The sequence below is a fragment of the Gavia stellata genome, chromosome 25, assembly GCF_030936135.1.
Source record: "Gavia stellata isolate bGavSte3 chromosome 25, bGavSte3.hap2, whole genome shotgun sequence".
Lineage (NCBI taxonomy): Eukaryota > Metazoa > Chordata > Aves > Gaviiformes > Gaviidae > Gavia > Gavia stellata.
Genome location: NC_082618.1, coordinates 10508970 through 10522108, shown reverse-complemented (window position 1 = coordinate 10522108; position 13139 = coordinate 10508970). Strand labels below are relative to the sequence as shown.

General features: G+C 43.5%; 1 protein-coding gene across 1 annotated transcript in view; it reads right to left on the bottom strand.

Annotated features, from left to right (window-relative positions):
- The window catches only part of USP32 (ubiquitin specific peptidase 32), an 80934-nt gene extending 78546 nt beyond the window's left edge, over positions 1-2388 (bottom strand). Inside the window, exon 1 of the mRNA XM_059829268.1 lies at positions 2331-2388. Coding sequence (XP_059685251.1) covers positions 2331-2388 — 58 coding nt within the window. The remainder of the gene's footprint in view (positions 1-2330) is intronic.
- Between the last annotated feature and the right edge of the window lie 10751 nt (positions 2389-13139).

Sequence of the window (13139 nt, the reverse complement as noted above, 5' to 3'; positions counted from 1 at the left end):
ATATTGTGAGTGTTTAACCACAAAAACTCTCCTCACCTTCACAACCTTTGGCTACTCCCAAAATGGAATTGCAATAAATAAAATTGCTGCCATGCACTACCTAAAAGGCAGCCTTATGTTCTGAAGCTTACAGAACCTGCAGCACTCATTGCATTTTTCCAGATACTCTCAGCAATCGAGTCTAAAACTAGTGCCTCAAAAATATGACCACAACATTCTGAATGATTACTACTTTTACAAGTACAGTTAACCGCTATTGATTACATATGAAGAATTCACAGTTGAAGAATTTCTACAGTATCACCTAATATAAAACTTACTCAGCATTTAACAACCAGGACACAATGTTAGAGAAGGTAGATGTAATTGGACATAAATATATTTGGCTTTCTTTTTTTAATATTTATATGTTTATCCATTATCACTGTTTGCTGTTTGTGTCCACAGAAATGCCCCAAGTACCAGCATGGTTCTGTGCAAGTAAGAATGGCCTAACAAATAATGTTTTGATAACTAGCCTGTTTTATACACACAATGATTCAGTGGTTAAGTAAACAACATAGTTATTTAGCAAAACATCAATTTATACTAGAGAGCCTAAAACAACCTTTCTGTTCTCCTACAGAAAAACAGTATTAAATGCCTCATACGGATAGAATAACATCAAAGAAAAATATTACATTCACTGTGCAAGAAATAATTTTAAGTAACTTGAAAAAAAAAATCAATCTTATTTTCATGTCAAGTAAACTTTTAATTATGAAACATCCAGATCAACTTCCTAGATTTTGAAGTAGTATATGAGTTTAAACCTAACTTTAAAATTCAGAACATTTGGGTTTTCTTATTTATGAACTTTGGAATATACATCTTGACCAAATGAATGTATTTTCCACCAAAGAGCTTATTTCAAATGCTTCCTGTTATATTCAACTTCACACCTCTACCAAGCTACACATATGACTCCAGCTCCTCTAAAAATACATACACCAATGCTTTTAAAGACTTCCTATACTTTCACTAGAAGTGAAATTCTTCAAGGCAGTTATATTTAAAATCTGTAATGAAAGTGAGTTTGAACCACATATTTGTTTCTTCTGCTTGCCAGTATGTTGCTCCATTTCCTATCTGACATGGCATCCCTCAGAAGGTCCACCATAAAAAAAAAATTAAAAATATTTATTAAAAATTCCATTTCAATTTGTTTCTCCTTCAATTAACGCTCAATGTTTCCTCCCAGTTTTCCCTTACCAATCATTACATGCTTCTCAGATGTAAGCAGAAATAAAAAGGGCAGCCATGTATTGGTTTGAATTTATCAATTTTACCAATGCTTTAAATATCAAACAGGTGAACTGCTCTAACTGTCTGTATTACACCACATGAATTACAACCGACCAACAATTATAAAAAACTATCCTCCTTGCAAACTATTTACTGCTGAAAATTACTGTGCCTCTTTGTCCTTGGACTTGGATATCAGTTCTAGAGCGAGGTAGCTGACAGGGTGTAGCTTGCCTGTCGCCTTGGAGCCCTGCAGCTGCAAGTATTCAGCATTTAGCTTGTTTATGTTTCTCCTTCCTCTTTAAATTCTCCAGGAGGAATCTAGAAATGGACTAAAACAGCAACGTATATAACAAAACACACGAGCCACATCCATCTTCCAGCCCAGAGATGCAGATGCGTGCTCCCTATCACGGACAGCGCAAGTAAACACGAGGAGCCAGGAGGTATGAGGCAGCCGTGCGCTGACAGCGCGGTGAGAGGAGCAGCACGGCAAGTCCTGCCACATCGGGATGCCAGGATTTCCCAGCGCCCTTTTCCAGGGCAGCCGGGAGAGCCGGCGAGCCACAGGCAAAGGCAAGGCCGAGGGCTGCGAGACAGCGGGAGGGTCTGGCGGCATCAGCGCCCGCCGGGTGCCTCTGCCCGCCCTCCCCGCCCGGCTGCCGGCTGAGCGGCGGGAGCGGGACGGCACCGGCGACTGCTGCCAAGGCGTGGAGGCGGCGAGGAGAGGAGAGGAGATCCTCCCCGCGGCTGCTGCCCGGGCCCCATTATTACGATAGGGGAGATAAATATATAAATAAAGGGGGGGGGGGGAAGGAGAGGAAGGGGGCGGGGAAGGAGCCCGAGGGAGAGGAACGGCGCAAGTGCCTCCGCGCCGGGGTCTGTCATGGTGGTGCGAGGAGCCGCCAGACACCGCCTCGCCGCGCCGCACCGCACGCTGACAGGGGCAGAGCGGGGCCCCCTCCCGCCGCCCCCCCCGCAGGCCCGCCGCGCCCCCTCCCCGCCCCCCCCCGCGGCTCGCTCCGCAAACCCCCCCCCGCCCTCACCCCTTCGCAGGGCCTCGTCGTAGCTGAGGAAGCCGATGCGGGACTCCTTGGCGCCCATGATGCCCCTCAGTCCATGGCCGCCCCCGCCGGCCGGCTCGGCGCCGCGGAGCCCGGGCTGCGCCGCTAGCGACTCCGGAGCACAGGGCGCGGGCGGGGGGAGGCGGGGCGGGCCGGGGCGGCCGGGGGGAGGAGGCGGCCGCGCGCCCTCCCCGCCGCCGCCTCCATGCTGGGTCACGTGAAGAGCCCGCCCGCCGCGCCGCGTCACGTGACGGGGAGGGCTGTTATGGCCCGGCGCCGCCGCCCGCCTCTCCCTTGGCGCTTCCTAACGGACGTCGCGCGCCGAAGCCGCGGAGGGGGCAGGCTCCCCTCCCGCCACAGGGGAGCGCCCCGCGTCACGTGACGCGGCAGCACCCGCCTCCCTCTCGCTGCCCGCCAAAGGCGCCGGCGCGCGGCTCCCGCCTTCCCTCAGCTGTTGCCGGGGAAGGGGGCGGCTGACGGGAGCGGCGCCGGCAGGGCCTGCGGCCCCCGCGCCGGGCAAACGGGGCCCTTCCCTGGGGAGAGCGAAGGGCAGGGGGGCTCGACAGAGGCCGGTTGGGGCCGGCGTCTTCGGCCCTGCCTCAGGGCCGTTAGGCGACCAGCCGTGCCACAGAAGGTATAGAGAGGAAGGGCCTGTGAGGAAGGGCTTTCCCCCACTCACACGCTTCAAAATTTGGCACTTGCGAAACTGTCAACGCTTTCCGTAGGAGCGTAGACATGCACCGAGGGAGAGGCGCAAGGCCACGGTGCAACGGGGCCCCGGGCTAAACGGCCCCTGGGTCTGCACCCTGTGCCTCAGCCCCCCTCATACCTCACAGGGGTCTGCGGCTCTCCTCAGGAAGTCCTCTAAGGAGAAGTACTGCAAGCGTAGGGTGGCAGGAGGAAGTTCCTGTTCCATTAAAGTGTCTTTTCAATGTCTGAAACAGAAACACGGACTGAATTGTAAGAGGATCAAAAATACCTCTGTCCTTTGCTGTTCTTCAGCATGTTTGCTTTTAGTATTCAGTCCAATACTTGCACAGAACGGGAGGATTTCCCAAACGGCTTTGTTACAACATTAAGCCTGATAACACACCCTGGGTCACTCCCGAGCAGAAAATAAGGAGTTTGAAAGAAAACACTGATTTCCAAGGGCGGCTTGTTCCAAGAATTGTTCCTGCACAGAAACAAAGCCTGTGAAAACACCAGCCACAAGTCATTCCCTAAGTTACGGTTTCCGTACTGAATGATCTTACCACATCAGAGCTGGAGAAAGGTCAAGTCGAAGTTACTTTCTCGCTGATGTAAGTTCATGCATAGGTATTTTTATAGCAAACATTCCAAACAAATTTCATATCTGATACGCAAAGCCAGGAATGCCGCTTACAGAGAAGCAAGCTTGAAGGACAGATTTCTCCTCATGTAACACTACTCAAGTGCAAGGGCACTACAAATGAATTAAGCTTCGTAAAGCCTCCTTACATTTTTTCCTGCCGTAATCTGAATTGTTTATCACCTTAGATGCGTGACAAAGAATATAATTATTACACTCAAGCATAAAATCTGCCACAAAGGACCTTTTGCCTCTCTGGAATATAGACTATGGGGGTGAGGGGGGAGCTTAAGTGCTTTTTAAAAATATAAATGAAATTGTTGGGAACATACTTCACCCACCAGCCACTTGTTACGTACTTATCTTTTAAAAGAGGATATAAGCTCCCTTATATCCTCTTATTCCTATGCTACCTTTACATATCTCTCCTCAATATAGTCCGTCACCCAAACAGCTTTCAATTTAGATACAATATAAACTCTTTAAAATATTTGAGAGAATGATCGACAAACATGGCAACATGTCAATCAAAAGCATAAGTTGGCAATATTAGAAACAGCTGGAGAGGTCTGTTTTATCTTGTGATTAAATGAAGTATTCCAACCCCTACCAATGGCATTCCTTGTGCCATGCTCCATTTGCAGTGGATCGCTTTTTTAAAGTATTAAACCGTGTCTCCTCAGCTGCGAGTTAATTCCTGATTTCGCTGTGGTATTCCAGTGTGACCTTATGTCTAGTAATAATCTTTTAATGTTTTGGTTGCTCTTCTGAATTACAAAGATAACAATACATAGAGAGTCCCGTTTTGCTTGGAACAAGCTGCGCTGGGATACAGCCAGACCCAAACTGGCAGAGCACTTGCAGAAAGCAATTAGAGCAGGAAGCAACTACAATGGTGGTGTAGAACAGCTTCACGGCAGTTTCTTCTAGTTTTCACTCCGATTTCTCCATGACTATTTATCCTTTCCTTACCTCCTTTAAGTTTCTTACTTTCGGTAATTTATATTACTAAACAGCAACAACAAAACCCCAAGTAAGGAGGCACACCACAGAACTGACGTAATGCTCCCAGGCCTGTTTCATCGAGACATATAGGAGTGGAGGAACCTGCCGCGACAACAATTCCCATCCGACGCCATTGCAACCACCACAGTTTGTAACTCCTGTCCTGCGTCTACTCAATTCCACATTGCAACATGGACAATTATCAATACCCCCTTCTGTATATTTACAGAAACCCGTCTATCTCTTTTCAGCTTTCAAAAAAACTCAACAAATTAAGCTCTTCTACAGTTGCCCCTCTCTAAAGAAGTACATCATTCCACCAGTTCTTAGCAGACTCCCTCTATGCCAGTTTCAGGTCACTTTTTCGAGTATGGATAATCAGACTTTTATTCCATTTTCAACTGAGGCCTCACCAGCACTTTGCAAAACTATTCCATTTTTATCTGTTTTGACAGAACCTCTGCTTGTAGCATAAACAAACCCCGTTCTCAGGCAGCAGAGAGTATTAGGCAGTATAGGGTTTTTAATGACAACTTGTTTACTTGCTAAATCATAAAAAAATGAATGCCTAAAATCATAATTACAAATCAGATCCTGCCACCATCCTGGCTTAAAGTATAGTCACAAACAGCTGACTTGGTATTTGATACAAATGAGGAAGCAGAAACCTCTAGTGAGGAGGTCCTTCCTAGAGGAAGGAAAATGGATTGGAATGATGGTTAATAATGATGGTTAACAATCCATATTTTTAAAAAAATGCTGTTTCCAAAAATGGTTAAAAACATGTATTACATTAAAGTTTGCTGCTTTTCACAGCTAGCTGAATTGTTTGGACTTATACTGCATTTTTGTATGACGTTTTAAAAAAATGCAAACTGAAGTGACATCTCTTATGTCCCAGAGATACAAATTATGTCTAACAAGCAGTAGAATTTTGCTTGAAGAGTGCTTTAAAATAGTTTACCTGATCCATTATATGCACCATGGCTTGCACCAAATTTAATAACAAAGATATTCTAGATTGGAAAATCAGACTGGAGGCTTAGGATGGCAGTGTCTTTGTTCAGATTAAATTAAGCATGTTCTCAAAGGCACTGAAGCAGGAACCTAGAGATAAGACTTTGTATGCTAACCATGGATTAGATCTGGCAGTAAGTTTTTAATGAAGCCTTATTGGGGAGCATAACTTTATAGATGTTGCTACTATTTAAATGCTATGTCAAAGGTAAATCAAATTAAGATACAGTGAATTTAGACTTGTGTTAGATGAATTGAGCTCCTCTCTTCTGGTGGAAAAGTGCTATATATGCAAATCTAACTGTAACTGGCCACGTGTCCTTTGATTGCTGTGATTTATTTAATTATTCACTAATCACAAATTAATTCATAAGCACTTAGCAAATCTCTTTAAGTGTCTTTGCATCATTGTCAAGTATCTGTGGAAAACTAGACATTGACTGCTGCACAGAAGCTGCAGGAGGCTTGCAGCAACCTTGCCTTCTTCGCAGAGCAGCTGTCAGTCGCCAGGAGGGTGGTTGGCAGTCCACAAGGCTACCAGGAACTGGGGAAAAAAAAAAGGCACACAGGCTTCAGCTGAGGCTGAAGTGGCATCTGCTAAGGAGAAGGTGTTTCGAGTTGCATTGAAAAGGCCTGAACTCAGAAGAGATAAACCAAGTAAGTGTGGAACTGCTGCAGTGAATCAAAAACAATTCTGAGAAGAGCAGTGTAAGTCCCTAGGATTTCCTGATTGAAAAGTCACTAAAAACAGGAACCAAAAATGCAAGTTCTAGGCCTTGCTCTATTATTTGCCTCGAAATCTCTGCATCTCTGTCCCCAATATCTGTCTCCCCCCACCATCCTAGGATATTACTAATTTTTTTTAAGGATCAGTTGATTTTTGCAAACTACTTCAAAATATATAAATGTATTATGCTCTTCTACGTAAATGCTGCACTCTATTCTCCAGAATAGTTGCACTCTTTATGTTAAGGATGATATAAAAAAAACACAAAACATTAGGCTAGTCTTTAGCACTTGTACTTAATACAAGATTAGGAAGTGGGGTTGAGGGGGTTTTCAGCACAAAGATGAAAAAGCAGCCAGAGAGCTAGAACTAAAGCTGAAACTGCCAGAAGTGTTGTATAGAAACTGATGGCCCAACAGACAAAAAAATACAAAATAGCATGAGGGGATGACGAATTGATAGAATAATAGGAAAACTCATGTCAAAGGCCTAGGTCAAATAGGTCAGGAGGGATACCAAATTTTGTACTTCCGCAGAATAGTAGCCCAGAGCGCCAAAGATTCTCCGACTCTCCATATTTACAAAAACCAGAATTCTGCTAAAACTTGCCGTGGGATGGGTCATCTTTAGGAATTTGTATATTAGGAACCCAGTAAGGGACTTTTCTGGGTTTTTATTACTCCAGCAAGTGAATTTCTGATCATCTAAATCATATTTGTGACTAGGAAGATACGTGAGCATGAGAATGCTCAAACAATCATTTAGGGCTTAAATTTTTACATGTCAAAGGTCGGCACTTCAGCTTGCCCTCTGTTTAAGAAACCCTTCCTTGTCTGTCTTGATCTGCTCCAAGGAACTGGAGACACTGAGGGGAAGTCCACCCTAGGCATTTAAACTTGACAACTTTTTTCTTTTTCTTTTCTTTTTTTTTTTTTTAAGAAAAAACCCTAAACCCAAACAAAACCACAGTCCCACACTAGAAGCACGTAGAAAACTTTGTTTTCTCAAATGGAGAAAATGCTCTCACAGAGCAGAAATGTTAAGAGTAGAATTTGTAATTGCATTTAATGGATTCTGGTCAAACAAGTCCTGCTCACTGCACTAGGATTTATTTTTTTTAAGACATTTATGTGCTTTTGAAATGTAGATCCCAAATCTCCAACACAGAGACAGCTAACAGAACTGTCTTCACCCCTCAGTCTGGAAGGAAACTTGGTAAAGGACTGTAAGAGCTGATTATCATCTGTGATTTGCATTTATTGCCACTAGAGAGGCTTGAGACACACTGTACAAACATGAAACAACTTTCACCCCTTGCTGCTTCACAGACAGTCCTGAATGGAGTGCAGCGGAACACATCTCAAATATTTGAAAAGAGCAGGAGGTGGGAGAGATATCAAGGCGCAATTGAGAGTGTGCATTCACCCTAGGCCTGCCGTGTTCATAGCTAAACAGTTTCATGTCTTTCTAATTATAATGAACTGACAAATGAGAAAAACACCTCAAATCATTATCTGCCAATCTAATTCAGATGTTATCAGAGGGAGAGGGGAAAATACAAAAGGCTTCCTCAAAGAAAAACAGAACTACATATGCAAATTGCAACTTTTACCATGTCCCACATTTTCTAGGAAACAAGTGGTTTATAACAGTAGTCAGAGGATGACATTTGCTACAGATTTATATGAACTGGGGGGGGGAGAACATATTCTTACCAGGACCCTCCTATGTCACGTTGTTGTCATGTAAGCTGTACTCCCACTACTGCCAGCAGGAACTTTGTAGCAGAACATTGCAGGGGAAAAGGCCATGGCTTTTATGGTCAAAGCTGAATTAAAAAAAAAAAAGTGAAGAAAACAGATTTAATACTGCTAGAATTCAGTTTTAATAAGCTCACTGTAACTAGCAGCAACAGATAAGAAAATGAAGTCTTAACATATTCTTCTTTCTCAGGTAGCCCCACCCTATTTTTAACAAATTTTGTGTTTATTTTTTAGCCACAAATACTCAAACAGGAGTTCTGCAAAAACAGTAATCATCCCCCTTGTCAGAGGGACGTGTTAATGAATGCAGTGCTCACCAGGGTTGCAGTGTGGTGTAGCCGTGGAACCATCAGAGTGAGGGGATTTGGATTTTTTCCCCCTTTATTTTCGGTAGGAGGGCACTTCTCTTTTTACACCTGCCCTATAGATCCCCACTTCCCAGCACTCCCATGACTTGCTCGAGCAGTTGCTCTTCTCCACCCACCCTGACACTGCTGCCTCTGCTGTAACAGCCAGGCCCTTTACCCCTGGGCTGGCAATCGTCCCCTGCTACTTCCCAGCAGCAGCAGACACTTCATGCCTTCCTCTTTCCTCATCAGTCGATACTGTGTAAGCAGGGTGGGGAGGCAGGAGGGAACAGCGGGTCCCTCTGCCCCAAAGGGCTGAGCTCTAGTGACAGTACAGCATGGAGGTGACAACTACTGCTATGCAGGCAATAGTGACAGGAGACCTGCTATGCACATCCCCACGTGGCAACCACCATACCTGTATATCAGGTTGTAGTAGATATAGGAAGAGGGGTTGGGACAGCAGTGTCCAGTCCTCTACAGGAAAAGATGGTGAGGGAAGTGGAAGCATCCCACAGGCCTTATTTGGGCTGTGGGCTACCTCTATTTAATTTTGCCACCCCTTAGAAGAGGATTAATTAATATTTTTGCTGAGCCACTTCCCTCTGGAAGATTTTGTTCAGGGAGTTCATGACAGGTTTAAAGCCACTCTAAATTGCTGCTCATATTACTACTCAATACATAATTTCAGCTCATGTTATTAATAGCGTTATCTACACAACTGAGGAAAATGAGGCACGTCACCCGCATTCTTAGCTATATTAAGATTTGTGGGTAAGTGATCCCCTACTTTTACTCCAGTTACCTTGAAACACGCAGAAGAAAACACCATAAGGCACCCTCCACTCTTGATGGTCTCTTAAGTAAAGCTTCCCTGTGCATGGAAGGGTGACACAATCACATTTGAGGCCCACAAAGAACAGTAAAAGAACTTTTTTTCCTGGCAGACTTTGCTGACCTTCCTCCAACCCAGAAGAAACAAGGTGCCACAACTATTGAAAGTCACAAGGTAAGGGTAATGCATTAGAAACTTTTATAAATATCACATCCTTCCTGATTTTCTATCAACCTGTTTGATTATGCTGTATACAGTGATAGTGTGATAGAATTAATCAGCCTGCTGGAGTGAATGCTAAAGGAACAGATGAGCTTTGGCAAAGCTGTTGCTAGCATTGAAAAAGACAAACGGTGACAAAAAAAAAAAAAGCGCAGACCTAAATCCAGAAGCATGTCATTAAGAAAGTGAGACATGTTATGATTTATCAACGTAACAAAAATTGATGGGAACATAGATCTCCCATTTCAAAGTGTTGTCTCTGTGTAGATTAAGATTAGTATCTGTCATCGAGAAACAATGGGAAAAGAAACATGTTTGATAAAAGCAATTCTGTACTCTCTTGTAGACAGAAAACCACTGTGTCATTGGAATGGAAGTAAAGGATTTCTCTGCAGTGCCAGCCTCAGCAGCAAAAAAAAGAGTTGTGACAAAAGGAAGTGCAAATAATTAGTAACAGAAGATCAAATGAAAGGAGTGGCTTTGCAAGAAGCGACTAACGTTTACTCCATTTCAGAAAAGTCCAAATTGCGCTGTAGAAGGAGGATGCTTGCATCGCCCCCAGAGTGCAACAGCAAACCCGGTGCACAGCAGGCAGTGGCTTACCACTATGGCACAACAGGGAAACTTTCCCTTTCAAAGAGCGAGCTTCTTTCTTCTCAGCTCAACAGCTGCTGCACACAGGGTCTCCAACATCTTAGCAGTTTGATTGTTGTATATAGAAAAAGCAATACCAAAGCATAAAACATGTAACAACTTCATGAACGTTTTGCCAGCAGCTGATACAATGGAAAGTGCATCTCAAAACAGCAGGACAGCAGAGTAAAACAAAAACCATGGAGCCAGTACCATCATGTCATTTGGCACGTCCTTGCACTTCCCTTAATTCCATTTCGGATCTTGGGAGGGAAGGCCAAAGCATCATATTTGCTAATTAAGGTTTCACACGATTCAAACACCAAACAAACAAAGGACATCCCCGAACAGAGAAACCTGCCAGCCTTCAGGACCTTGCCAACAGACTGATGTCTCAGTTCACTGCTTTCACAACACAGATAGTAAAAGAACTCCGGACAACTGCATATACAAATGTGTATGCACACGTGCACACACACACACATTTTTATGCTGGTATGCATACTAATCGTGATCCAAAAGTCACACCTCCTGGTTTGAGTTAAGGATACTCCAGACACCCTACAGACAGGGGGAGGGGGAAAAAAAGACATTAAAATAATAGACCTCTGTTTTATGGTATGAAACAGCTAATGACAGTAATTAAGGATTTTAAAGTTCTTTACCAAGTGTCATTATCGAAGATAGTATCATGCTTGTAATCTGTCCAGAATCAATGAAGGACTGCTGATCAAGCCAACAAAGTAACAAAAAAAGTCCGACGGCTTGCCATCTGCTCAAAACCACCACATCACACCTCATTCCCCTAAATACAGCAATAAGCCACAACAGGATGCAGATGACCAGATTGTTTTGCTGTCATTTCAGCTGAACACGCAGTGGCTGTTGATGTGTTACAGTGGACTCTCAAAACCAAACACGACATATCACTGCTGGACAAACAGCTCCTTCAACGTTATGCCTTGCCATTTTTGTGGATTGATTGTACCCATGCAGCAAGGTAAAGCATTAGGAGTTAATAAAAATTTTGCCTACTATGCTAAGTATTTGCATGTGTTTTTATTATATAAAACATATTGTTAAATGATCCATAAAGGCCTTTGGCACTCACTTTCCTTCTGGTTAGAAGCCCAGCTACTCCTAGAAGAGCTTTTGGCCTAGCAGCAACTTTCAGCTACTGTAATAAAAATTAGGCCTGGGATATTGAGTAGACTCTTGAGCAGATTCTTAGGGATAGAAGACAAGTTTAGAGTAGCTGGAGGTTGCCAGATTGTTGCAGCTTGAAAGAGAAAATTGGTACATTCAAGGGAGAGAGCAATTTGAAGTTGTTACAAAGCACTTGGACACCAGGATGATGGGAAAGAGTTTATCTTCACATTTCTCTTCTTCTTGTCACTTGCCACGTTTCTTCCACTTTCAGGTAGTTTCAATTTATTCTTCCATTTTTACCCACACAGTTAACTAACAGCCTTCTAGTTGAGGTTCTGCTGGTTTTAGTGATGAGGTACCAGCTGTGCATCCCTGCAAGCCAGTGCATGGATGACCTTGAAATTTTCCATGTAGCCTATCAGAAAATGCCTTTAAACAGTGTTTCCATCTCCCAGAGAGCATGTCTCAATTTTTAACATTAGCTATATATCACTTTGTAACATCCAAAGCGTTGTGCAAACCTTAGCTAGCTAATACCAACAAAAATCACTCCTCTCCCAGCCCATACCCTGGTATCGTTAAGCAACAGTTCCTCCATTTCACTGAAGCCAGCCTAGGGAGTTCTTTTTGCTTGCTCCTCTGCAGGAATATTAAAACAGAATGAGAATGAAGATAGCTGTTAATTTTGTGTCACAGCTAGGAAACTGAAGGTCTTCAGATCACACTTTCTCCCCAGTCTTTTAATTGCAAAATTATACTTCAAGATTTGACACAAGTCTCTCACCTCCCTATTTTCAAGCTACTAGCAAGCAAAACCAGACAAAAAACTGCTTTTTTTTCTCATCTGCAGAGTGTGCACAATGCTTTAATTTCAAATAGGTGAAATCCTGCTAATTACTAGCATATTCTAACAATCCGTGCGATTTTACGGAGAGCTATGTCAAACTAAACCAAATCATAGGTCAGAATGTGCCAGCCTTTTCATCATTATCACTAATTTCCTTTGTGGTTTATGCTCCCCCCTCCATGTGTCTTACCAGGTTCTTTGAGCCTCTGGCTAGCATTGCTCAGCCGCTCCGTAATTATTCATCACAGTAGATCCAGCAACAAGACATTCACAGCATGTTCTTGTCACATTTTTGTTTAAACTTCAGGTACATTAGCAGATAATAGAAGATTTAGAATTTGAGGCAAGAGACACTGGAATTTGGGTGGAATCAGATGACTAACAGCATTATTGCTAAAAAAAAAAAATAAAAAGAAAGGGTAAAAAAAGATTCTTGAGCAGACATAATGCCTTTCTTCTTTTTCTGGATAAGCACTAATCTAGACCCTAGAATACTCCCACTTCTAAATATGATGCTTTGTAATCCCTTCCTAATTTCTTATTGAATTTTAATTAAAATAATGGGAATGTTCCCTAAATAAGTTAGATCATGACTTCCTGTGGTCCTCTTCCAGATCCCATGCTTTTTGCTTTTGCCATCAGACCTATGTTAACTCAGCAGCGCGTTAACCAGGGGTGTCCTGAGATCCTTGCCTGGCATCCCGAGTCGTTCTGCCCCACCATTCCCTGTAGCCACCCATGGCCTCTTTCCCCGCAATTAGACTCCACCTTCTTAAGATCGAGATGCATCCCCTGCATCTGTGTAGCACCTAGCACAACAGGACCTTACCATCTAAAGCCCCGGCTGTGAATTATACAAGCAATAAATCATCAAAATCAATTTTTTTCTGCAGATTGTTATATAAGCTATGCCTGC